At 38.3% G+C, this 26068-nt stretch overlaps 1 protein-coding gene across 23 annotated transcripts in view; it reads right to left on the bottom strand.

Annotated features, from left to right (window-relative positions):
- The window catches only part of DROSHA (drosha ribonuclease III), a 119216-nt gene that overhangs the window by 14438 nt on the left and 78710 nt on the right, over nucleotides 1–26068 (bottom strand). For all 23 annotated transcript variants that reach the window (XR_012001317.1, XM_025984108.2, XM_025984104.2 and 20 more), the window contains 7 exons: nucleotides 20914–20973; nucleotides 19460–19559; nucleotides 15497–15599; nucleotides 13504–13574; nucleotides 7604–7648; nucleotides 5955–6112; nucleotides 4792–4897 (listed from right to left, as the gene is read on the bottom strand). Coding sequence is in view for 22 of the 23 variants with exons in the window: in XM_025984108.2 (XP_025839893.1) it covers nucleotides 4792–4897; nucleotides 5955–6112; nucleotides 7604–7648; nucleotides 13504–13574; nucleotides 15497–15599; nucleotides 19460–19559; nucleotides 20914–20973 (643 nt within the window). In the remaining variant the exon portion in view is untranslated. The remainder of the gene's footprint in view (nucleotides 1–4791; nucleotides 4898–5954; nucleotides 6113–7603; nucleotides 7649–13503; nucleotides 13575–15496; nucleotides 15600–19459; nucleotides 19560–20913; nucleotides 20974–26068) is intronic.

Genomic DNA, 26068 nt, shown 5'->3' with positions numbered 1-26068 from the left:
AGGTTAGTGGGACAAGCAAATGGAAATCAGTAAGTGCCAGGAAAGAAAAGAACATGGAATTTGACTGAGGAGGCCATCTGGAAAGGTTCTCCTTGTAGCCAGAAGTCAAGCCAGAACTGACATCTAATCAAAGAGTAGGAGACACCAGGCAGATGAGGGTTGGAAACAGGAATAAGAACAGCACATGCAAAGCCTGATGGCAAGAAGGGGCTTGTAGGAACACAAAACAGAGCAGTGTAGAGGCCCATAATGAAAAGAAGAGCATATAGCAGGAGGAGGGCAGATGGGCAACTCAGACCAGCCAGGGCCGTGCTTGTTCTTTAGTTACTATCCAAAGAATAAACAAACAGCACTGGCCTGGGATAGGATGATCATTCATTCAGCCTATCGGCTCAGCACTGATATATGCCAGGAACTCCAAGGACCCAGGGAATCAAGAATGAAGAGAACAAACACTCTTGCCCTCAAGGAATTTATACTCTGACAAGAGAAGACTGAAAGTAAACAAGTAAAATACATAATATGTGCTAAGGAGAAAATGGAAATGAGGTTCCCAGCTGGAAGAAGGGGACTAGGGACAAGGGGAAGAGGTCACAATTTAAGCAGGGTAAGTTAAAGGCCTCACTGATAAGATAGCATTTGAACCCATGCCCTGAAAGACATGAGGAATTTGGCCACAGCATATACAAAGGCACTGAGGCAAAGGCTTGCTTAGTGTTCTACAGGAATGGCACAGGATCCAATGTGAAGAGTCTAGGAGACAAAGACAGGGAGAAAGGTCATGGGGTCTTGTAGGTAACAACACTGTTACCCTTAAGGCAGGAAATCTTTGGAAGGTTTTTCACAAAAGGAGGGTTGTAATCTGACTTCCCTTTATAAACAGTCCCTCTGGATGATGTGTTAAACATAGACTGATGGCTTGGGGGTGGTGGTGGTTGGTTGCGGGGAATGAACCAGCTGGGAGGCTATGGCTGTAATTTAAGGAAAAGATAATAAAAGCCTGGGCCAGGGTGATAACAATGGAGGTGGTAAAAAGTAGTCATGTTCTGGACAAATATTTAAGGTAAAATCAACAGGATATGCTAGCAGCTAACAGGTATAGCATGAAGAAAAGAGGACCATTAAGGATGACTTTGAGGTTTTTGGCCTGTACAACTTTAAGAATGAAATGATCCTTGCTGATATGGAGAATACCTAAAGAAAAGCAGGTTTTGGGGTGAATATCAGTTTTGTTCTGGTCATATTAGGCTTGAGATGCCTAACAGAAATCCAACTAGAGAGTCCACTATATCTTTTTTTTTTTTTTTTTTTTTTTTTAGTATTTTATTTATTTACTCATGAGACACAGATAGAGGCAGAGACACAGGCAGAGGGAGAAGCAGGCTCCCTGTGGGGAACCTGATGTGGACTCAATCCCAGGACCCTGAGCCGAAGGCAGACGCTCAACCACTGAGCCACCCAGGTGTCCCTCCAGGATATCTTTATATCTAGCTATTCAAGTGTATGTGAAGATATAAACAAAGAGCCTAGAGTTAAGGGGAGAAGTAGAGGTGGAAGACATACCTTAGGAAGTGGTGTGGAGAAGTACTCAAAGCCATGAGATCACTCACAGAAAGGAGGTCAAGAGAAAAGAGAAGAGATCTGAGAAAGGGGGTGCTCCAGCATTTAGCGGTTGGAGAGATGAGAGGAATAACCAAAGCGGACTGAAGATGAATGGTGAATATGGTCATAGGAGCTCTGCTGTGAAAAGACACCACCAGCCACACTGTGAAAATGCATCAAAAGATGGAGCAAGAGTAGATAGACCAGTTAGGAAGCTACGACAGGGTGAACAGGCCTGAAACCTGGGCCAACTGCAAGGTTTCTGCCTGAGACCATGTCCACTGTGGGAGAGCACAGAACTACAAAGGACGGCTTTGCAAACAGTGGCATATGTATCAGGGAAATCTGAATATGCTGCATTGCCTCATGCTTGGTATAAATGCAACCTTAAGATCGTATCCTGTGCAATTTAATAAATGCCACCCCTTCTAACGGGGTTTGTCAAGCACATTCCTGTAATGTTTTGCTACCAACGCAGAAGCTGCTACAGCAGTCTGGGTGACAGACGTTGGTTGAGAGGATTTAGGTAATGAAGACGAGGCGTTTACTCAAGAAGTAACAATGTCAGGACTTACAAGTGGTCGAGAATATAGGGATGTAGGCGGAGTGAGGAATCAAAGATGACTCCTGGGTTTCTGACAGGCAACACAGGATGGTTGACATTGTCGTTCAATTACTCAGGGAACACTGGAAGAGATTCTAAGTTCATTTGCTCTTGGACATGTGGAGACGCTGAGAGGGCAGCTACCTAGTGGGCTCAGGAAGAAATGGGACTGAAGAGATCTGTTTGGATGTCATTGTCTCTAGAGTGAAACTGACAGTGCATACATGGAAAAGACTGCCTAGGAGGTGCTCTTGTGACAAGAGACAAGGGCCTAGGTGGGAACCTTTCAGATGCTGGAATCTCCATCAGCTGTACAGAATATGATGAGCCTGCAAAGGAAGCTATGAAAGAGTGGCTAAAGAGGTGAGAAGAAAACCAGAGTACAGAATGACAGAAGCTAACGGAAGCTCACAGAAGCCAACGAAGGACAGTGTTTCAAGAAAAAGGGAGGGACAATTGTGCCAGTACTGATGAGAGTTAAAATCTTTTAAAGTATGTACTCAACTGATGACAGATCACCTTTATTTTACCAGCAGATCTGTCAGTCCTATTGATTTCTACCAAAGCTTCCTGTGAACATAGTTAATAAAACCATATCATAATTTTGTCATTTACCATCTTTCTAATAAGCTCTTCAAAAATCGTCTAATTTTAAGACAAGGCTGATAAATACATTTTGAATAAAACTAAAGGTTATAGAACTGAAGCAATTTTAGAAAGAACATAAAACTAGAGTCTTTAGTATAGTCCTGGTTTTACCTTTATCTAGACCATGATGGGAAGCAGTAAACTTGTTGATCTATAACATCCCACCTCCACAAAATCCCGGAGTTCACAATTAATTTTGCAAGAAACTAGGGGCAAATGTGTGCATTTAAGTCATGCATTTTCAACAGTGGCCTCTATATGGCCAAAAAATGAATTACAATTTCAAGACACCTGACTTGGTTTGGCCATTCCTCAGACCAACCAGATACTCTGACAGCAGTGAAGTCTATTCCCCAATGGAAGATACTGACAAAAAATTTATTGATTCCTTAAAGATACTAGATATCTAGCAAGATACTAGACACTAGTTCATTTTTGGTAAATACTTCTATGTCCTTAAAAAATTTATTAATCGAGAGGAACTACTTCTTTGTCCATCCAAAAGTAGTTAACTTTAAATGGTAATCCAACTATTGATTTCAAATTCAATTTAAACAAAGAGTATTGCTGATTTCCTATATAATAGTATGGGGCATAGTGAGAGAACTATAATACTCACTGAGTGAGTGACTAAAAGAACTGTATTTTGTTAGGCTTAGAAATTTCACTGAAAAATTACATCGAAACATAGTCAAATCACCATATTCTCCTAATTCCAATATTTGTGTCTCACATAAACTATTTCCAGGGTACACAGTTGCAGAGATAAGATCCAATTCTATTCAGAGCAAAACATGCATATAAATCATAGAGATACAAAGTATGAAAGACTTATTATTTGCTTCAAGTATAATAAAAAAGGAAGGCTACACACTAACAAAATATCTTAGAGCACACTACTATTTTTCTTGGCCCAAGAAAGTATTTGCTTTCTCAATGCCCAACTCTAGAGGGTTTTCTCAAAGGTTATTTCTGCGCCTTGAGAGATCCTCAACGATTGGCTTCCAAACATGCTTTGTTCACCATTCTAGCTATATTATTGATCAGTTTCAGAGTACAAATCATATGCAACAAATAAAAAAGCTCAATGCCATTTTATAAAATGAAACAAAAGTGAGAGAAATGGGGACTGTTTCACTTTGTTCATAAATCAAACTTAGTTTTTCTAAGCCCCTTTCAACTCTGTCCTGGATCCAGCCAAACTGATTCCCTGCTGTCTCTCTATCTTCTGGTTTTTCATGTTGTCCCTTTGTTTCAGTAGGCCCAAAGTGTGGCATGTCTTTGCATAGAAATTTCTGCCATTAACTCCTGGTGGCCAAATCCCACTCATCTTTAAAGGCTCAGACATCATCATATCCAAGAAGCCTTCTTGGAAATCCAGAGCTAAAAGAAATCTTATCTTTTTCTAAACAACACAAGTGCAGCAGTTTATCTATGCCTCTTCCTAATATTCCACATGGTTCTCTCCTATATTTAGTTACCATTACTTACTTTTATTTTTCAGTGTACATGTATGCATGCACACATGACATACATACATTATATATATAATATATATATATAATGTATGTATGTATATATATATAGAGAGAGAGAGAGACAGTATTTGTAGCTATTTACTTATATTCTCCATTTCTGCTAATAGTTCTTAAACTCCTTATGGATAGGTGTCGACTAGTATCTGCTCTTCCCATGAAGTCTAGCTCAATTCAATGTCTTGCACAGGGTTGGTAATCATTAAATGAAGGAATACAGGAAGAATTCTTCTCACATATTGCTTTGTATACAATTTGCATAATGAAATGAACAAAACCATGTGATATGCTAACATCACCAAGAACTAAGTAATCAATTACATAAATACATATTTGGCTCCTCTAATCTTCACTCTATTTCACAACAATCTTACTGAAGGGAATGACTTAACACAAACTCACAGTTAAGTGTCCTTCGTGATGATCTGGGAAATGAATAAATAAGTACTCAGTGGCAACCAGCTGCATTATGGAGTCACCTAGGAATTCCATCCTCTGATTGTGGCCTCTGGAAAAAACAACATCAATGCAAAGAGACCAATAAAGTATTTGTATATTAAAAAAAAGAAGCATAATTTCTAAAAAGGTATGGTTTTAAAAAAGCAACATGTTCACCTTGCTTTAAAACACAAGACTAAATACAAGTCCCTAAGGCCTCAATTGAGAAGAGATCTGAGTCAATGTAGATTGAGTTTTGAAGCAGAGTACAATGACTAACGTCTAAGAATTAAACAACCGATAAATAGTGCCTGGTCAGAAGTTAAGGAGTATCAGTTGAAAAATAAAGTATAGATAACAATCTTGCATAGTTAACTTTCATTCAACAAAACAAAGCAAAACAGTCCAAGAATTTTCTTCGTTAAATCTTTACTTCTTTATTGAAATATACTCTCTATCATTCAAATCTGGAATCCAGTTTAAGGACACTAAAAAAAAAAAAAAAAATCTATGACAAGAATCTCAAATCTTTACACTTTAAAGAGAGCTGTGAATATCTAATTTAGGGGAGAGAAGCCAAGAACTGAATAAAAAACAACCGCAAAGAAATAACATTGTGGTTATTTTCCTAATTATTATATTAGCTCATCTCCAAATCGCTCATCTAGAGCTAGGATGGAGGGCCAATTTCAGCCCACGGTCTGTTTTTGCAAGTTTAACTGGGACAGAGCCATGTTCATTCATTTACATTTTCTCTGTGGCTGCTTTTATGCTACTAGAGCAGAGTCAAATCACTGCAACAGAGACCACATGGCCTTACAGGCCTAAAATACTTAGTATATGTCCCTTTACAGATAAAATTTACACACTTCTCTTATACTTTATGAAGAAATAAGACACATGACAATGAAACCAAAAATACTGGATTGGAACCTATGAAACAAAAAATACTGTATTGGAAACCTATCCCCTGATCCACACCAGCATCTGGCTGCTCACCCATCTCATGATGTGACTTTCTTGGAAATATGTTTGAAATCCCAATGTCTTTGAAAGGCACACAGCAAAGGTTTGGAACTGCCAGTCTAAATAGTCACATTGGGATTACACGGGTAATTCTAACTTACAGGGTCAGATGGTTAAATCCCACAGTTCTCAACGTGAATGCTCTTGCCAGAAGTCGAACATGAGTAAAAATTACTCCAATTGCTTCTTCAAACTCAGTAAGTTTCTGTAAAACTGGAGAAGTCTCAATAAGTTGTCGATCAGTATTCGGCTCTTGTAGCTGCAGGAAAAGAAAAATAAATAAAAATCATGTGCAGTTTTTGGTTACAAGAATAATTATCAATTCTAGGATAGTGTTTTGTAAAATTCCTTCTCCCATGGGCAGCAATTTCTGAAATGCCAGCAGAACACGGAAGCTTCCTTCTCATCCCTTAGAATGGCAAACAAACCTAATATTTAAAGAAGGCTCAAATAATATTTTCCAATCTTCTTTCAAATTTCAAGGCCAAGTACTGTACACAGATAGTTCAAAATCCCAAGTATTATACTAACTCTCCAAGGAAGAGGCAAAGTGAAGAACTGCAGGTGGAGAATATGTGTATCTGGCAATGCAGTGGTTCTCAAACTTTCCCGTTCATCAGAATGCTTGTAGGGACCTGTTACATCCATATGGCCGGGCCCTATTCCAGAGTTTCTGATTCAGTATGTCTGGAGTAAGGACTGAGAATCTTCCTGTCAGTTCCCAGGAGAGGCAAATGCTACTGATATGGGGACTGCCCTTTGAGAACCACTGCATTACAGGAATACGACTGTATGGCTTCTAGGGACCAGCCTATTTTGGCAAATGAACAGGATTAAAGCTGGATTCAGCTTACATTGAGATTATTATATACCACTAGGCAGGTGCTCCACATAACAATGAGCTTTGAACAACTCAATGCAAAAGTGAGAGCAAAGAGCAAATACGAAAAGAGTAACTAAAGTGAACATTTTTGATAACTTTGGACAATTTCATACTAACGTTTCTAAAGTTTTTTGAATTAATGCCATTTATTATTGTAAAGCCTCTCATTAGAGTTCAGCCACTAGTGACTCTTATATATGTATAATGTACCCATATGTACATGCATACATATACATGTCTCCACATAAAACAGAAATAAGAAATAAAAGGAAAGAATACAAAGAATTTTTAAACCAACTGGGGAAAAAGGGTATCATCGCATATAGATCTTTTAAATACCAAAATCTTTAGTAAAAAGTCATCACATTGTACTAAAATTTTAATTTACAGTATGTTTTAAGCAATCTGAGTCAAAGCCTTCAATTTCCAAGATCTAAATTAGGTTACCATTTAGCAATGTTAATTTAATATTTGTTCTTTTTTACTAAGCGCACACTTGCTTCCACATTATTTGCTCTATAAAGTAGCCAGGGAGATATACTGGATCAACATAGTAAGTTTTTAATATCACTTTCTTGGGGGAGAGAGGGCACCAAACCACAACCACAGAAGTAGTTCCTCCTGCCTTGTAAGGGAAGATGACTCCCATTGCTTCCCCCACCCCACTCCAGAGAATAGATGCAATAAATGAGTCTGTTTTACTATCTGTTCCAAAGTTTTCCAGTTCTACCTGACGCTTAGCTCAAGCTCATAATGTCACTGAAAGGAATCAGAGATTTATAAATGCAGGAGGGAAAACAGGCAAACTAAAGTGACATGAAAACATGCAGCTCTAAAGCTCACTGCAGACAGGAAGGTAACACTTACTTGGAGTGGGTGGAGAGGATAATTGAGCCAAACTTCTCGCAGGTCCTGGAAAACAGAGTGATGCCTTTAATGCTCCAGGGAGCCATTTAACATGCTCTGGGGTACTAAATAAAACGCCATTATTTGAAATAGTGAACTATTTCAGATGCTGACTCCACTTATTGCAAATTCAATAGTGCTAGCAAACTAATTTTTTTTAAAGTGTATTCACCACTCAAACTGCCTGTAGTGACTCTAATTAGCCTATTAAGCTGGGGAGGAAAAGAGCCACCTCCACCCCCAGAAGTCAAAGATACCTTTTAAAACTCAGTTACACATTTGCTTAACCTAGTACTTGGGATTAGGTTGCTGTTTTAATCATATTTTTTAGTTTACCATTCCCCAGAAATGTGCATCAGCTCTGCCTTTTGTAATTAAAACTCATCTCAGATGTCTTTTATTTTAGGCACTCATTCATTAGCATTTGAGCTGCTTTAAGATGGGGTGGAAAACATCCAAATCTAGTTCCTAAATTCTCAGATCTATAAGACCACACTTTTATTGCAGGTCACTACAAATGTTTCCTTGAAATATGGAAATGAGTGAATTTTATGGAGAAGCCCAGTACCTTATTTTATCCACTGAGCTAAATCTAGAGGCAGTTATAATTAGAACTTCCTCAGGATTAAAGTGTCTTTCCTGCAGTTTTAGACTCTAGGGAGCCTCTGAGTGAATCTACTTTCTGGCCTTGATGTTAGGTTTTTCAAACAAATAAAAAATTTTTAAAAAGAGGGAAAAATATTTTTAAAAATTCAGGGGGGACAAAATATAGGAATATTTATTATCACTATGACACACAGGATGACAAAGTGAAATAAAATATCCTGTGTTTTGAAGCAACTTGCATCCCACTTAGAGGGATTTTATTTTTGCCAGTATTAAAAAAAATTAAAAAGCTTAAATATCAAACTGTTCTTTTAAGGCACTTTAGAGAGCTTCTCTTAACCAACTCAATAACCTTTCCCTTGAATTCTCTGTAGCATGAATTATGCTGAATGTCACTTCCTTCTTGCAACTTTTTCACGTTCTCTCATGCTTTTTTTTCCTTCTCAAAACAGCCCACTTCTGGCATGCAGAAAGAGCTACTACTAATGTTGATCGTATCCAACAGTAACAATGAACAGCCATCTCTTCCAACCAACTCCCATCTCCCAAATTCAAAATTCTCAGCAACTTGATTCCTCTTTTTCCTGTCTCCTGTGTTTTTCACTCAGTGACACTGGGATTGCGCCTTAGATGTCTTCCACGTGTAACTGCTTAACTCCCCACAACTAGTTTGTTTCAACTGCCTCCATTTCCTTTCATCTGCCCTGCTCAGACATCAGGTTCTTCCGTATCTTGATGCCAGAGAAAATATCCCGCAAAAAATCGAGACTGGACTTCCAGCTTTAGCATTTACTAGCTCAAGGGAAAACTTCTACCTTCAGAGTGTCCTGGAAAATGCTCGACTGCTGGGATATTTATTAATGCAACTTTTTTTTTTCTTATTTTATCGTTCATCACAGTAAGTACACTCCTTAATCCCCACCACCTATTTGACCCATCCCTCCACCCACCTCCCCTCTGCTAACCTGCAGTTTGTTCTCTATAGTTAGGAGTCTATTCCTTTGTTTGTCTTTCCTTTTATTTTCCTTTGCTCATCTGTTTCTTAAATTCCATATATGAGTGAGAGATCATATGGTGTTTGTCTTTCTGTAACTTATTTTTCTTAGCATTATGTCCCTGGTTCCATCTACGTTGTTGTAAATGGCAAGACTTCATTCTTTTTAATGTCTGCATAATATTCCTGTGTGTGTGTGTATGTATTCTTTATCCATTCATTTATTGATGGGCACTTGGGCTGCTTCCATAGCTTGGCTACTATACATAGTGCTGCAATTAACCTCGGGATGCATGTGTTCTTTAGAATTAGTGCTTTTGTATTTTGAGGGTAAATATCCAATAGTGTGATTACTGGATCATAGGGTAGCTCTATTTTCAACTTTTTTGAGGAAACTCCGTACTGCTTTTCACACTGGCTGAATCAGTTTGCATTCCCAGAAATAGCCCATAAGCGTTCCTTTTCTCATCTTTGCTAACACTTGTTTAGCAACATATTTTTATTGAATATCTACTACGTATTAGCTTACAAAGAATAATGAGATACCATTACTATCTTCACAGGAGCACAGTAGGGAAAAATGAAAGTAAGTAAGTGTAATTTAATGAACTGAGTGAGAGAGGTTCTATAATAGTGATACATACTAAATGTAAAGAAAACTCTGCTTGGGGGGTGTTAGATAAAGCTTCAAAGAAGAGGTAATTCTTCAGATATATCCTGAAGAACATGAAGAATTTGGCACATCAACAGGGGGAGAGAATCAAAATGCTTTTGATACCATACATGCACAAATGGTATGTCTCAAGGAACAAAGGCACAAAAAGTTAACTAACTCCTAATAGGAAAAACACAGAGGATTTCAAGGCAGTGAAAATGCACTCTATATTATAATGGAAACATGGCCAACATACATTTGTCCAAACCCACAGATCATACAAGGTAAACCAGACTTTGGTCATGATCTTCCAATGTAGGTTCATCAATTGTAATAAATGTACCACCCTGATGGGTGATGTTGGTAAAATGGGAGGGGCTATGAATGTGTACGAGCAAGGGGTATATGGGAAATTTTTACTCTCAGTCTGTTAAACCTAAAGCTGCTCTAACAAAAATCACGCCTTAAAAATTTTTTAATTAAAAAAAGGAATTCCTAGAATGGCACAAAGGGGGAGTGAGAAGCTGGGAGACAAAAAATAGATGAGAGTCAGATTATGAAAACTATTAAATGCTCTGTTGTATAATACAGATTTTGGCAGATAGTAAAAAAAATCAAAGACCTTAAGCAGGAAAGACCAGAATCAAATCCATGCATTAAAAAGAAGACAACACTAAATGTAGTACAAATGAGGAACTAGAGTAGTGGGGTATCACAACCAGTTCAACATTTCATGTGAGAGATGAGAAGGGCAAACACTCAAGCAATTGGACGGCCAACGGTGAACTGATTCAAGGGATACTAGGGACAGAACTGATAGGAGTTGCCAACTGAATGGAAAGGGGAAGAAAAAAGCCTCAGGACAAAAGAAAATCCTAAGGTTTTGGGTTTAGATGATAAAAGTAAGGGAGGTGAAGTATGTTTTGATGTTAAAGTGATGAGTTCAAATGCTAAAAATGTTGAAATGAGGTGTCTGTGGAATACCCGTGTGAAGCTGCCCAGGGGCAATTTGAAAAGACACTCCATTTTCTGGAGCTCCAGAGAAAGGCCAGGGTCGGAGCTACCGGGACAGATATGTAAAGGCCAAAACAGGGTGGGGAGAGAGTGGGAGAAAATGAAAGATCATATAGGAATCTCTCCGTATCATTCCAAGAGGCCCATTGAGATGATCAAATTGCAACAACGGATCTGAGGGTCTTGGGAAACCACGAAGGGTCACACAAAGATGAAAACACGGACCCAGGGAAAACAGTATGGGCTGAAAGAGTAAATGAACAGCAGACCAGGCTAAGAAGGGAAAAACAGCCCTGCTGTTAACAGGCTGGAGGGACGACAACAGATAAAGCCTGCTGCAAGTTAGCAGGAAACTATGTTTCCCTCACCATCTTACAGCATCTGTAAAATGTCAGAACAGACACCCTCTTTGAGGGACTACTGCTTTCCTGCCAGTGTTGCCCTCTGACCTGCTTTGCTATGTCTTATCCTCTAAATAAAATTACTGGGGACACTTTTGCTAACCTGCTTTTGGCTCCTGAATCACCCAATTCCAAATTAATCCCTGGCTTCTTGTAATCCAGCCTCAGAAAAGGCAGGCAACCAAGAACTGATCCTTGCTTCCCTGGCCCCTCCTTAGACTCTGCCAGCACCAGCCCAGGCCTCAGAAAGGACTCACACCTCCCCTGCTACATGGATTCAATCAATCTGACTTTCTGGGCCTACAGGTTTGTGTCTGACTGCCTGTGGCTGATTAGACTTCCATGATAACATTACTCAAAAGAAAGTTCAATGGTTCACCAGTGTGTCCCACACGCCACACCTAACAGACGTAAACTGGTAGGGAGATGTCAAATGCGTTAGAATGTCCTAGTGTGTGCACTTGAAAATGCTGAAATGGGGCAGCCCTGGTGGCTCAGCGGTTTAGTGCCGCGTTCAGCCCTGGGCGTGATCCTGTAGTCCCGGGATCGAGTCCCATGTCAGGCTCCCTGCATGGAGTCTGCTTCTCCCTCTGAATGTGTCTCTGCCTCTCTCTCTCTGTGTCTCTCGTGCATAAATAAATAAAATCTTTAAAAAAAAAATTCTGAAATGGAACAACCATATATTACTAAGCACTGCTCAGTTTCATAAAAGACACACTAAAACAAATTCTGAATCTCAGCCATCCTGTTCGTAAGATCATGTTCAGACTCTGTTTTTTCATTTAGTCACTTATTCATTTCATTCCTTTAACAAATATTTATTAAATGCTGCACTTGCCAGCACTGCACTAGCTACTGGAAATATAAGATAAGCTTGCTTAAGGAGACAAGTGAAACAAAAGGAATTTAAAGAGAGAAATGAATCTAAACAAAAATTGATGCAATTAAGAACACAGTGCATAACTGCATATAATTTAGGAAAGGAAGAATACAGAATGGATTGGGGGTGGGGATGCAGGTAATATGGGAGAAGGGGGCAGGAGGACCAGTTTAAGGCAAGATTGGAGGGAGGAAAAAAGTAAAGAGGTTGCTGAAATTGCCAACAAAAGATAAAGGCCAGAACAAAGATATTTTAAGATTCGAGAAAAAGACTTAAAATACATGCCATCTGCTACAGATATAAATCAAGATGCACACTCATTTATGTGTGTAGGACAAAATGGGGACATGGAACATCTGTAGATAACTTTCCCATCAGGAGAAAACTCACACACATAAAATCATCACATATCTCTATAAAAATAAATATAAAAAATCAAATCCTCAGATATGAACATCATCCAGGTCACATTTTTCAAAACTATTGATTCTTTTTTTAAACTATCTTAAGTAATACAGTAATAACATTTGACAGCAACTTAAGCTGAAGGTTTCAGAAAGGTTTAAAACACTGGCTTCCTATGTTCTTTATTGCTCCACGAGGGCTATTTCACTCAATTATAATGACATTTCAATTTGCAATACAGAGTTGCCTCTCCCTTTAAATGTTAAATTGACTTGTTTTGGTACAAAAAGCATCTAGTATGCTCTAGTACACTCAGGACTAAAAAGGTAGCTCTAGCAATATTAATAGCTTAATACTTTAGTAACAACAGAAACTATTTTAGAATCTATCATTTGTTCTTAAACTATAATTTGCTTAAGAGAAAAAAAAAAGGACTTCCATACTTTTTATTCATGGCCCTATCAGAAACTCCCTATGAACTGACTTTCTAAAATAAATATACATTTATCTAGTCTACATAATTTACATAAAGATAAATCATAAACAGAAAAGCCAAAGGCGATATTAGCCTGCTTGGGGTAGGTACCCAATGATTATAAAACAGAAAATCATAATTAACTTCAAAATACTTCAAATTAAAGCAAAGTATTCATACTGAATTTGTAAGTGGCCATGAAGAGAGACAGGTTTTAGGTAGAAGACAAGCCCCTCATGTAAGTGTCCACAGTACTTTCCCATTTGCAACAGAGTTGAGTAAGCTATTCTGATGTACTTGAAGTCTACCATCTATGGCAGATTCGGGCACTTTGTTTCTCCTGCACGCTCTTTAAACACTGTCACTAATTAATATAAAATCTTCTGTAATGAAATATAACTAAGAAAAAGCAAATGATTCAAGATAAATACCGGATCATTAAAGAGTAAGCGTCCAAATAACTGTTTGGCTTCCTCCAGGCTTCCCTCCAAGTAAACAGCTCCTAGATAAAAGGAATAGAAAGCCAAAAGGAAGACTGTATTAATATTCAGAGAAAATTACATATCTCTATAAAAAGCAAAAAAGGCAAGCCAAAACCCACTCACAGAAAAAAAAAAAATCGACAAGACCAGAAGCAATTGTTCTAAAGGTAGCATTTCCCCTCTTTTAGCTAGGATTTGTATTACAAATTAGACTGAAATATGAGATTCAGTTTACTAAAATCAAAACCCAATATTTAAAGTAAAAAGAGGCCTAATATGAACTACCATATGGGGTATGGTTATGAACTTACTAAGGGAACTAGGCACAAACACTGGCTTTATGAGCATGTTAGGTTTTATTTTATTTTGCTTTCTATGTATAGTTTATGTTTCTATGTATAGTTATAATTCCATAAAAAACCTGATAAAACATGAGTTCAAATCAATGAAGGCTTTTTGCAAATAACTATTTAACATTTAAATTGGGTATCCAATCAAATAACATTTTAATTGGGTATCAAATAACTCTAGAGTAAGGTAGTCATGTATTTTTGAAATCATATTTTTATATCTGTCTTCAGAAAGGCATTTTAGTGTAAAATATTAAGATACTTAGTCACCAGGGTTTTTGATGAATACTTTATTTATCAATAGTTGTAGTTATAATAACACTAATAATAATGATAATGATAGTAGTAGAAGCCATGGTTTGGGGGCCATTCATGCCCTAGGCACAGCACAAAGCATTTTCACATTCTTATCTTTACCTTCACCAGCACCTCAGTAAGAGAATACTACAGAAGATTTATAGGATTTGGGCCTGTAGGTTATTTGGAGAAGGGTTTGAGGAAATGGAACTTGGAGTTAGATGCTGCCAGGATTGGGTATTAAGATTTTTTACAACAATTCTGTGAGATAAGTGACACCATCTCCATGTCATCAATGGGGAAACTGAGGCTCAAAGAGACTCAATAATTTGGTGAAGACACAGTACTAATAAATAAAGCAAAAAGGTACTGAATCATGTCTGCCTGGCTTGGGAGCCAACTATAACACTGTCAAAATTATTATGTGTACAGAGCACAGTAATTCCATGTGACAAATTCTCTGAAAATAGACATATTTGTGCAAAATAGACATAGCTGTGAAAAGACTGTGGATAATAATTATTAAACATTCTCTTGTTACCATCATCAGCACAAAACTATAATGGGATGCTTTTATATTCATTTTCAAAGGAAGAAGGAAAAATTGATAAGGAAGTACAAAGGCCTTTGAAAAATAAAATGTACTCAATCATTTACTTGAAAAAAAAATCAAGGAATTGTCAATCTACTGTAACATTTCATTGTAAAGCATACTTGCAATCACCAGCTAATTAACTCTTCATAACTTTCTTGTACCAACAGCTAACTATATTCTGGTTACAGTAAAAAAGAAACTGAGGAAGTAAAGTGCCTGCATCAGTCTTGCTTCAAGTGAATAAGTTGTAGTCATAAAGACTCAAGCCCTGGGATTTAAAAAACGCAGTGTTTTCAAGACGCTTAAATCAGAAAATCCTGTAAACAGATTAAATTGTGATAAAAAACAATAGTGGGGCTTCATCACCAACCTATGTACTGTTTATTTATGCATGTGATCCTGAATTGAATCTGGAAAGAAACCTACAGATTAACTCACTTCAGTTCAATTCACTATATACCAGCTATGCACGCACATGACATCAGACACCAATTCAGGCATTAGGAATGCAAGGAAAGAAAGCATAGACCGCAGGCTCTGCAAGAGCTACACTAACCACAATACAACAAAGTTAGTGTTATACTAGGGACTTCACATGCTTTGGAAACAAGTAATTTTGTCCCAAGTCTCCACACTGAATTTTATATGCTCTCCCAACATTTTAAACGTGCAAGAAACAGATTATAAAAAGAGGAATTACCTATTAATGCTTCAAAACAATTAGCCATTGCATGTCGAAGGTCTGATTCTCTACAAAGGTCAGGTCCATGAGCATAAAGCATAAATCGATCCAGTTCAAGTTTCTACAAAATTCAAAATGGACTAAGTAAGAATTTGGCAAAGTCATACCTGTAACAATTCAACATCTCCTGGGGATAAGGAGTAATGGTTGCAAATTAATTGGCCTTCTGTCAGTTTATTAAGAGTTTAGCTTACCATTCATCAGGAGCCCTTACATATGGTTCTATATTTGACTAACTTCAACCTTTCCCCAAGTAGGCTTCGATGAACTTTGATGTTTCAACTCTTGATGGTTCAGAACTGATCAGATCTGAGTCTAAATCCAGGTTCAGACTAAGCACTAGTCCAAGCTGGAAAAAGACTATGCTATAAGAAAATGGGCCTTTGGGTTTACCCAACATGACTAGAGAGACACAAACCCAACCCAAAGTTGACCTCTTTAGACTCCTGAGTTACACAGCATTGATGTCTGTACTATATATAAAACAAATTTTTATATGGTAGAATAAATGGGGACCCTCAGAAGACTTCAAAATGCCTTACATTTCTAAATCTTTTTTCTTTTAATTTGGTAAGGATTTTTGTGGCCCTTTATTTTTGTATCTGTGTCCTTTATAAGGTTTCTATGACTTATCTTTTTTTTTTTTTTTAAAGATTTCATTTATTTATTCATGAGAGACACACAGAGAGAAAGAGAGAGAGAGAGAGAGAGGCAGAGGGAGAAGGCAGAGAGAGAGGCAGAGGGAGAGAGACACAGGCAGAGGGAGAAGCAGACTCCATGTAAGGAGCCCGATGTGGGACTCGATCCCGGGTCTCCAGGATCACACCCCGGGCTGCAGGAGGTGCCAAACCGCTGCGCCACGGGGGCCACCCCTATGACTTCCCTTTCTGAAGGCTCAGTGAGATCTTCTGAGCAATGGGGTTGGCTTTAACTTAGGGCTCTAGGAATATTGTTTGTAATGAATTATGCTTCCTTTTCTTCTTTGGCCTCAGAAAAGTTTAGAACCAAATTTGTGGCCAAGATCTTGAAATTGTAGAGGACTTACGAATATATCTGTGAATAGTAACTTTACTCCTGGCTTCACTCTCCTGTCTTAACCATATCTTTTCTTTAGTCTAGGTTCAGTACCTACTTATTTCTTATCCTACTGTATTATAATATACAAATCCATTCAAGTCCTTTTAGAACTAGACACAGTATGATTATTTTTTTAACTAAAACTGAGACGGAATAAGTGGAAATCATAATTCCTTCCATAAAAGGTGAAAAATACAAACACTGCATAAGCATGCAATAAATCTGTTTCCATTACCCTATAATTCAATTCAATAAATTCTTACTAAGCTGGAACATGCTACGTAATATGGAACAAATTACAAGTCAATGAACAACCTAGGACAATGAGTCTCATCAGTCCTCAGATAAGATACTGTGTGTCTCAGTATGTATCCATTTACACTGGAAAAAGAGACAATAAAAACAAGACGTATATGCTATCAGTATTCTGTATTGCTAGGGATTCATGAGTATAAAATATATTCAAATGAGTTTTGACTACCACAAATGCAACAGCAGAAAACACCTCTTTTAAAAAATTGATCCCTAAGTGCAAGAGCTTACGCTAGAATATGTAAATTTCATCTGTTTCACAACTTCACTGGGAAAATCCAATTGTTTGCTAATCTCTGGAGCCCTGTTTGAGAATACACTGCAAGCCATATTTTAAATTACAAACAACTATTCTGGAAAGCTATGAATTTTCCAACTTTTCCTAATTCCTGTTCTACATCTTTACTTTTTCGTGTAGGCATTAGTTGGACTTTCAAAAAGGAGAGTAGTGTTCAGCTGGTACATGTGTTGAAGTGTTCACTGTCTGGATAGGTGACCTGGAGCTTTCATTAGATTCTCAAAAATTCTCAGCAATCCTCTGTCAAGTCCTTTCCCCCACCCAAGTTACCAAGTGGTTGTTAAGAGTCACTAGTCTAGAACAAGGGCAAGGACACCAGTGCCTTCTACCAGAGTAGATGGGTGTTGAATGGTAGGGAATGTCAGTACTTGGGGTGGAGGAAGATCACATAGAAAGCTGAAGGCAGAAACTGGCCAAAATTACTGAGGGCTCTGTGTATCGCTTAATGTGGCACATAACAGTTTCTGTTTTCCTATTATGGCAATTTTCAACACTTTGTAAGTATCTTCCCTACAACTGTTTGAAAAATAATTATACAATTCCATTATATCTTAAGCTGAAAAAAAAATTGGGAGTGGGGGAGGCCTGGGTGGGCCAGTGGTTGAGCATCTGCCTTTAGCTCAGGGCCTGATCCCAGAGTCCTGGATCGAGTTCCACATTGGGTTCCCTGCAGGGAGCCCGCTTCTCCCTCTGCCTATGTCCCTGCTTCTCTCTGTGTGTCTCAGGAATGAATAAATAAAATCTTAAAAAAAAAAATTGGGAGTGGGTTGAAAACTACTTATTCACAAGTATTTCTAATGGACATTTATGTGCCCTATTAGGAAACATTTTGAAAATCAAATCAACTAAACACTGAAGCAGTTTTAGGTAAAGTTGTGGAATTTCATTCATGGTAAAGCTGCTAAAACCAACTGAGCCATCCTGTTGCCTATAGCTCTTTGCTAACACATCATTATTTATATTTTTAAATGCCATTTCTATGATGATGATGTTACATAAATAAAATAATGCACTCTTGCTAACATAAAAACCAGAGTCTAAAATTAACCATTTTGACTATACTTACTTAATGCCTTAGCAAGATCAAGTTAACAACTAGGTTTTATCTAGTCTTTTCTATCAAATTCACACATTTATAACAAAATGAAGGGGACAGAAACAAAAAATACCTAAATGAAAAATCAAGGAAAACTCAAAAAAGCTTTTCCAGTAAATCACTGGTGTTGGGGAATTTAAGAGCCAGTTTCCCCTATTATTGAGTAAACCCACAGGTCTATAAAATGTAATAATCTATAATGAGAATAGTGGTAGTAGCAGCAATAAAAACAACCAACTCCTACTAATTTATTTACCTATTTGTGTGATTACTACAAGCAAGGACTGTGCCAAGCACTTTATAAACTGAATTATTAAAACTCAAATAATAATCTCATTTGATTCTCACAACCACCTTTTGTGGCAGGTGCTGATGCCATCTCCATTTTGCAGATGAGAAAGCAGAGACTTGGAGAAGACACAATTTGTCTATGCCCCCACCCCCCGTTTGCAAGAAGGGCGTGGACTGGAAATCTGATGGCCAATCCAAACTGTGTTCTGTTTGCTGTAACTTACTAAGATACCACACAGAGATAGGAATACCAAATGAGATAATGTTAGTAAGTAAAATGTCTACCACCAATCTAAATTGAGAAAAGGTTCTCTTAGTCAAAAAATGAAGTCAGTGTGGCAAGCTAGACAGCCTCAACCCTAAATCTTAATTACTGGAATTTGTGATGTTTGGGGATTCTCAAAGATCTATAAAGTATCTCTTGTGGGTATGAATGGGCAGACATAGTCTATTCAAAGCTATAATGCTGCTTATTAATGTAAATTAAAGACAAGTGTAATACAGAAATATTACACAAAGGGAAAATACAAAATATTTCATTTCTTTGGCTCTGTTCTTGTTCTTTTCCCCAAATGTTTAACTCTGTTCACACACATCTGTCAAATTTTTCCTCTTCTGTTATCAAGTTACTTCACCACGGAGTTCATTAGCTGCTGGTGAACTCACAAAGGTAACAGAACTAATACGGTTGAATATTTAAAACCCAAACAAAAAAATCCTTCCCAGTCTATAAAATATTAAACTCCTAATACACCCTAAAGAGTTACTTATTCAAATGCAAAATTATGTGTGGACTGAAGAAGAAAATGTCAGACTTTACTACAAATGCATCAGACATTTGACATACCTTTGCTAACATGGCAAGGTGTTGATTCTGAACAATGGCAGTCCGGTAAGTTGCTAATCCTCCTTCTTCTAGACTAGGAAACAAATAGTACAAATGGACACTGCAAAAAAAAAAAATAATAATAAGGCATATAAATAAATATGCATCCTCACAACATTCTGCCTGTATCTCCTCATCATAAAAATAAACCTGGACACAGTATCTGCACAACAGATACCAGCTGAATTGAACTAAACTGAAGGATTTGATTAAAAGTCTTTGAAAGTTAAATAGTAAGCACAGTATATCTGAATATGCTAAAACCCAAACAGCACCATTCACTTCTATTTTCACATTTACTTCTGGTAGAAGACTTCTGTGACAAATCTATTGGCAATAAAGACCTGAGCAGTTGGTCACATACTGCTAGGAGCAAAGCTACGTGGCACTCAGAAACTGGGCCTGGAAACAAATACCTTTGCCTGGGCTGTGTTACGAGTGGCCTTGGAAAAGAAGCCTGGGCCAGGCAGCAGTGGTGGCATGTCCTTTAGAGAGGAACAGGGACAGGCATAGAAACAGAACTGAGTAGCACATGTGGCTGGTTGTGCCCTAAGGATAAGTGAACTGAACTGGCTGATGAGGAAAAGTGTGGGGATTTGGAAGAAGGCCACATGCAAAGCCAATTTGGACCACAGCAGCAACTGCCTTCTCTAAATCTCACACCAGTTTTTAGGATCCACTGTTGATCAGGGCAGCTAAGCTTATTTAGTCCTATTGTGTCCAGTGAGGACAGGCTTGGAGAGCTACGTCTCTGCTTCATTTTGTCCCTCTGGGGAAAAGAAATGACCCAGAGAGAAAACAAATAGCTCAAGGCAGTTCCCAGAGAAGCATGTATTGTCTCCCTTTAAAAGAGAAACTATGTGGGTATGGAAACAAACAGAAAATGCACTTTCCTACCCCTACTACCAAATTAAGGACACAAAAATACTTCTGGGGAGAAAACACGTGTAAATGTACACACACACAGGCACACATACATACACACCAAAATCTCGTAATTAAAATTACTTGTAAGTTTTACTTCCCTTGAGATAGGAAAGAGGGAGAAATAAATCAAAGACAAATCCTAGAAAATGAAATGACATTTTAAAATATCATCCCTTTCTCTACAAATTGAATATAAGCTCTGAAGCATCTAGACCAAGACAAGCTGATCTCTTGTGGCTGTGGCAACTTGAACATAAACTTGACAGGACAAAGACACTAGCCTTTCATCTTGTAATCTTGTGCATTACAGTGTCAGTGAGTACAAGTTATCAGGGCAAGAGCCAAGACGTGTGTCTTTCAAGCTCTACAGAAGGGATAAAATACATGGTGTTTCAATGCCTTATTTAGCTAATTATAAAGAAGGTAATATAGTAAACATGTTACCTATAAAATGCAATTCTTGGGGGACAGCAGAAAAACCTCCTTACCTTGTCAGAAATTCAACAACAGCATCACCTAGGAACTCCAACCTTTCATTGTGATTAATCCTGTAGAAGAATTAAAAAGATCACTTAAAATAGGAAATATTTACATCCTGCCTTCTCTTCTCAAAGAAAAGACACATGAGAGCTCCTTTTATAATTGAAACATCCTACCATATTTCTCATAATGAAAAGCACTGACCACCATTTTAGCCAGAATATGAGGCACCTCCTGGGTAAGGGAGGTGGTTCAGGCCTTCCAACCTGGGGGCTTCCCTCCCCTCCAAATCAGATTTAAAGCAAGGAGATATCACCCTAACAACCGTGAATCTTTCCACACTGCTATCAGGTAGGTGACAGAAAGGAGAATACATTCCTAAGGACTTAGAACTGAACAGTGAAAAATCCATTTGGTACAACATTCTAAGAACAGCTTCCCAATGCCCAAACTCTAAACCTAATTTAGCTTCTGAAGTCCTTCAAAAGAAGCTAATCTACTTTTTCAAGTCCCAGTATCCACTGCTATCCTCTCCACCTATGTTTTGGGCTCCTGCCCCAAGACTGAGTGGTACTCTGAAAAGGGCATCCGCGCTGAAGCTTTCCACCATCTTCCCTGGACACTGAGCCAAACGTATTCATGCCAAAAGGTCTAATGAAATGTTGCTTCTCTATGAATCCCTGCCCGACTCCTCTCATCAAAATTAATACTTCCTCCTAGGTACATATCACACTTTATTTATTTTTAAAAGATTTTATTTATTCATTCATGAGAGACACACACACACACACACACAGAGAGAGAGAGAGAGAGAGAGAGAGAGAGGCAGAGACACAGGCAGAGGGAGAAGCAGGCTCCTCGCAGGGAGCCCCACATGGGACACGAATCCTGGGTCTCCAGGATCAGGCCCTGGGCTGAAGGTGGCGCTAAACCGCTGAGCCACCCGGGCTGCCCTCACACTTTATTTATACCTTCATCATATGATGAAGGCATATCTCACAGGCTAAGGTCCTCAGGTCCAAGTAGAAGGCTGAAATGACTTGAGAGGGTGATTCATAGAAAACCTCTCTCCACCTCTCAGTAAGTCCAGCACAGCCAGCCTCCCTCAGTGCTAAAAATAGATCACTATCTCTGGTGGGGCAGAGATGTGATATGATCTGGTTTAGGTTTTTAAAAGGCCACCCTGATTACTGTGCAAAGAATGCATGGAATGATGACAAGCACTGAGGAGGAGGGTACTGTGGCTATTCGGTGAGATATGATGAAGGCTCAGGCTGGGGAGGTGATGGCAGAAGAAGGGAGAAAAGAAGTAATGAAGGTCAGTGCCTGGAGTTTGGCTTCCATAGCCAGATGAAAGGTGGTGCTATTTACTGGAAGGAGAAGACATCAAAGGGGAAAAGGTTTGGGCAGAAGCAGGACTTGCATTTTAGACCTGTTCGCTTTGAAATGTCCATACAACAACCAGATGGAAAAATCTAGTATATATATTTATATATCCAGCATACATATTTATATAATACATATTTACAGGCAAGAACAAAGCTGGTAAAAAATCTTCAGGAGTGGTCAATGTTTAGACAGGATTTCAGGTAATGGAACTGGATACTACTACCTAGGGAGAAAACGCAGCTGAGCCCTGAGAAAAGGACTGGGCCTTCCCAATTCCTTCCAGGACTGAGCCCAGGGAAGGGTCACACTTGAGGTCAAGCAGAAAGGAAACCAGCAAAGGAAGAGGATCGGCTTGGAGTGAGGGGAAGAAAAGGAGATAAAAGACAAGAGCAAGTGTGAAGAAAGAGACAGATTTGAGTAAGATGCAAAGACAGCCCTGATGCAGCAGTGCTGAGGACATTGTGGAGGCCACCGGGGGCCAGTGGTGTGAAGTGGGGAAGACCCACCTGATTCTGGTTAGAGTAGATTGCAATGTGACATGCGTCTGAAGCTGCACATGGGAAGAACCTGAGTGTCTGTTTCAGGGCCAGCAGTGGACGAACTATGGGGGACTGCAACAGGTGGAAACCAGAAAGGATGTGACAAAAGTCCCAGGGAAAGGAGAGCTCATCGAGTGAGCCCTTGGGACCTGAGCAAAGAAAGCAAGGGACAGGACAGGCCTGGGCCTGAGCAGGATCTCGTCTGACTCCAGGCGCTTCTTTAAATATCTCTGACACTGAGCCTCATCTTCTCTAAAAATTTAATAGCTGACTATCAAGTCCAAACCTGCCTGGTTTTCAAGGCCATTCTTTATCTAGTTCCACTGCGGTCACCCAATTCATCCACTTTCAACAGCAATTCACAACTCTGAGTTGACCAATCTCTGCACTCTAGCAGACATGCCCGTTTCTCCCTTCTGTTACCTCTCCCAAATTCTGTTCATTCTTAAAGTCAGCTGGGGATCTGCCTTAACTCCCAGAGCTTCCAGGAACACTGGCCCACCCTCACTGCCTGCCCACACCCCTGTCCCCATATGACTGAAATTTTTATCACTCAATTTATTTCAAAATTTTGTATTATCTTTTATTGTTCTCTGCTTCATGTGTGCCAGTTTAGTTTCCATATCTAAAGTCACCCTATAGTTTCAATATATGCGTAAAATAAAAAACATATTTATAAATTAAATAACCCTTGGTTACCAAATCATCTACTTAGTAATTTGAGTTTAGTTTCATATTATTTCACATATCTCATAAGTTAATTTTTCCACCCTAACATTCCTCCACATTTTAGAATTTTAAAGGAGAAATAAACATAATAGGAGAAAACTAGACAGATCTGAGCAATAAAGATGTGATTCTGAATGCTCATTTCAATATATGGCCTTTATTTATAGAAAAAGGGATTCTGGAAGCAGTTAATAGCCAGCAATGGAAAATGAAAAGAAAGAGTGAACCATTTATGGCTGTGGTGAAGAATTCATAATCTACTAGCCACCCAGACGCCCTTGACTAACACTATATTTAAAAAATATGTCTTTTAGAAGCTATTCCATACTGCATGTTGCTTTTTGTCAAATACACCAGAACTCCAAAAGTGTCTGTCATCATTCTTGGAGAGTGCATCAAGGAACAGAGGCCCTAGTTAAGATGGTAACATGTTAATCCCTCAGACGTCTTGCCAACTTAATTTCGAGAAACCTAATAAACTGGTGACCTGAGAGATGGTGGGAAAAAAGAAAAGAAATGGTGAGTTTTTAAAAAGAAAGAAATTAGTATTACCCTGTTCTTTTCCAAAAGTCAGTAAAATGAAATTAGTATTTTCTATGGCAGAGACTTTTTTTTTTTTTTTTTTTTTTTTATGGCAGAGACTTTATTTTATTCCCAATAGTTCAAAGTACTATACAAGAAAATCTACTTGACATGGAAAGCCAGAAACTGCACCTGGGATGGGGACAAACCATATTTGGACTATCTTATGATTTTATTAAGAAATAAGACATCTTGTCAAAGAATAATAGCTGCTTTGAGTCATATACTATTTGAATGAAGTCATACTGGCCTAAGTTTCACTTTAATTTGTTTTATAAACTTTTAGGGAGACAAGAATTATGGCTAGGATTTTAATAACCACAAAGTTAGACTATTATTCAGTGTGTTAAAATACAAGGTCACAGTTCCAAACAGGTTTACTCAATAGTGAGTCTGCCATCCAATAAATAATTTGCCCATATCCAGCATATGTTTTTCTGTATCTACACTGTGACTAAACACTGGCAAGGAGCCACAAACAAAAATGGGGATTAAATACCACTTTAGTTTATTATTACACTGGACAATTCCTAATCCAATGGTTTATCTGGAAAAAAAGGACAGAGTGAGTTGCTAGTCACTGCTGAGTGTAGCAGCAAAACTTTTGTTCCCTCTTCTATTGTTTCTACATTCTTTAATCACCCTCTTTATAAATACTAGCAAGCTCCAAGAGGAAATGTTTACTGAGCAATAAACACTCCATTTGTTTTTGAGAACTAAATCAACAAAAGCATTATGAAATCTAGATTAACTATAACATTTATATAGCACATTTCGTCTGAGTAATTCAAAGCACTTTATAAAACATAACAGTCTCCCTGTGATAGTAATTACTGTAAGGTGTCCTTGACTCCAGGGAAAACCATCTTGGGCCAAGTCTAAGGGTAACTGCTACAGAAAGGGTATGGACATTTTCTCACCTTTGCATTCCAGGCCTCAACCAGTGACAGGTGAAGTAAAGCTAGAAGGGGTGCTGGAGATCAGCTGAACCTTCCACCCAATTCAGGAACTCCTTCTATTCATTACATCTACCTGTACACTTAGTGGGAGGAGAGGTCACAGAGCTACTATATGTGAGACCCACTGGAGTTAGGGATCCCAGTTTAAGCATCTCTGGAATTTAACCTGAAATATTTAGGCCAGCAAATCTACTTAGTGGAATTCACATATACTCAAGCATGTTTTATTGTCTTGAATTGAAGACACTTATGTACAACTGATAGAAACTTTGTGACTACCATTTCTTTAAACAGAGACATTTATAATAGTCCATATGTGTCTCTCTCTCTTTGATCCAATAGATTCTTTTTTTTTTGTTCCAATAGATTCTTAAACATTATGTCTATCAATGACTCAACCAATCAAAAAACAACACAAAACAAGGCAGCTCATTTTTCCATTACCAGTCTTCTAGTCCCTCTTTCCCAAAGGTCTTACTGATAATACGTGGATTACTTGAATGCGACCAAAAGCCTAATCCTTCAGAGACCCTTCTGTGGTAACAATTCATTGCAAATGGTATAAATTAAATATGATTATAAAACTGAGATTTATGTGATTAAATAGTAACATTTTAAAAAATTATGGGTGGTATATTCTTGCAAGATGATATCACTAAAGTTAATTATTTTATAGTTTTGATAGATTTTTAAAAAAAGATTTTATTTATTTATTTGACAGAGAGGAAAAAAGAGAGCACAAGCAGGTGGAGCTGCAAGCAGAAGGAGAGGGAGAAGCAGGCTCCCTGCTCAACAGGGAGCCTGACTTTGGGCTCCATCCCAGGATCCTGGGATCATGGCCTGAGCCAATGGAAGATGCTTACGATTGAGCCACCCAGGCAGCCCTGGCAGGTTTTTATTTATTTATCTGAAGACTTCATGCCTTTCTGCAAATCCTAGCTGGTGCCAAATCAGATTAAGTAAGA

The sequence above is a fragment of the Vulpes vulpes genome, chromosome 4 (assembly GCF_048418805.1).
Source record: "Vulpes vulpes isolate BD-2025 chromosome 4, VulVul3, whole genome shotgun sequence".
Taxonomy (NCBI): Eukaryota; Metazoa; Chordata; class Mammalia; order Carnivora; family Canidae; genus Vulpes; species Vulpes vulpes.
This window is presented reverse-complemented; position numbering and strand designations above follow the sequence as displayed.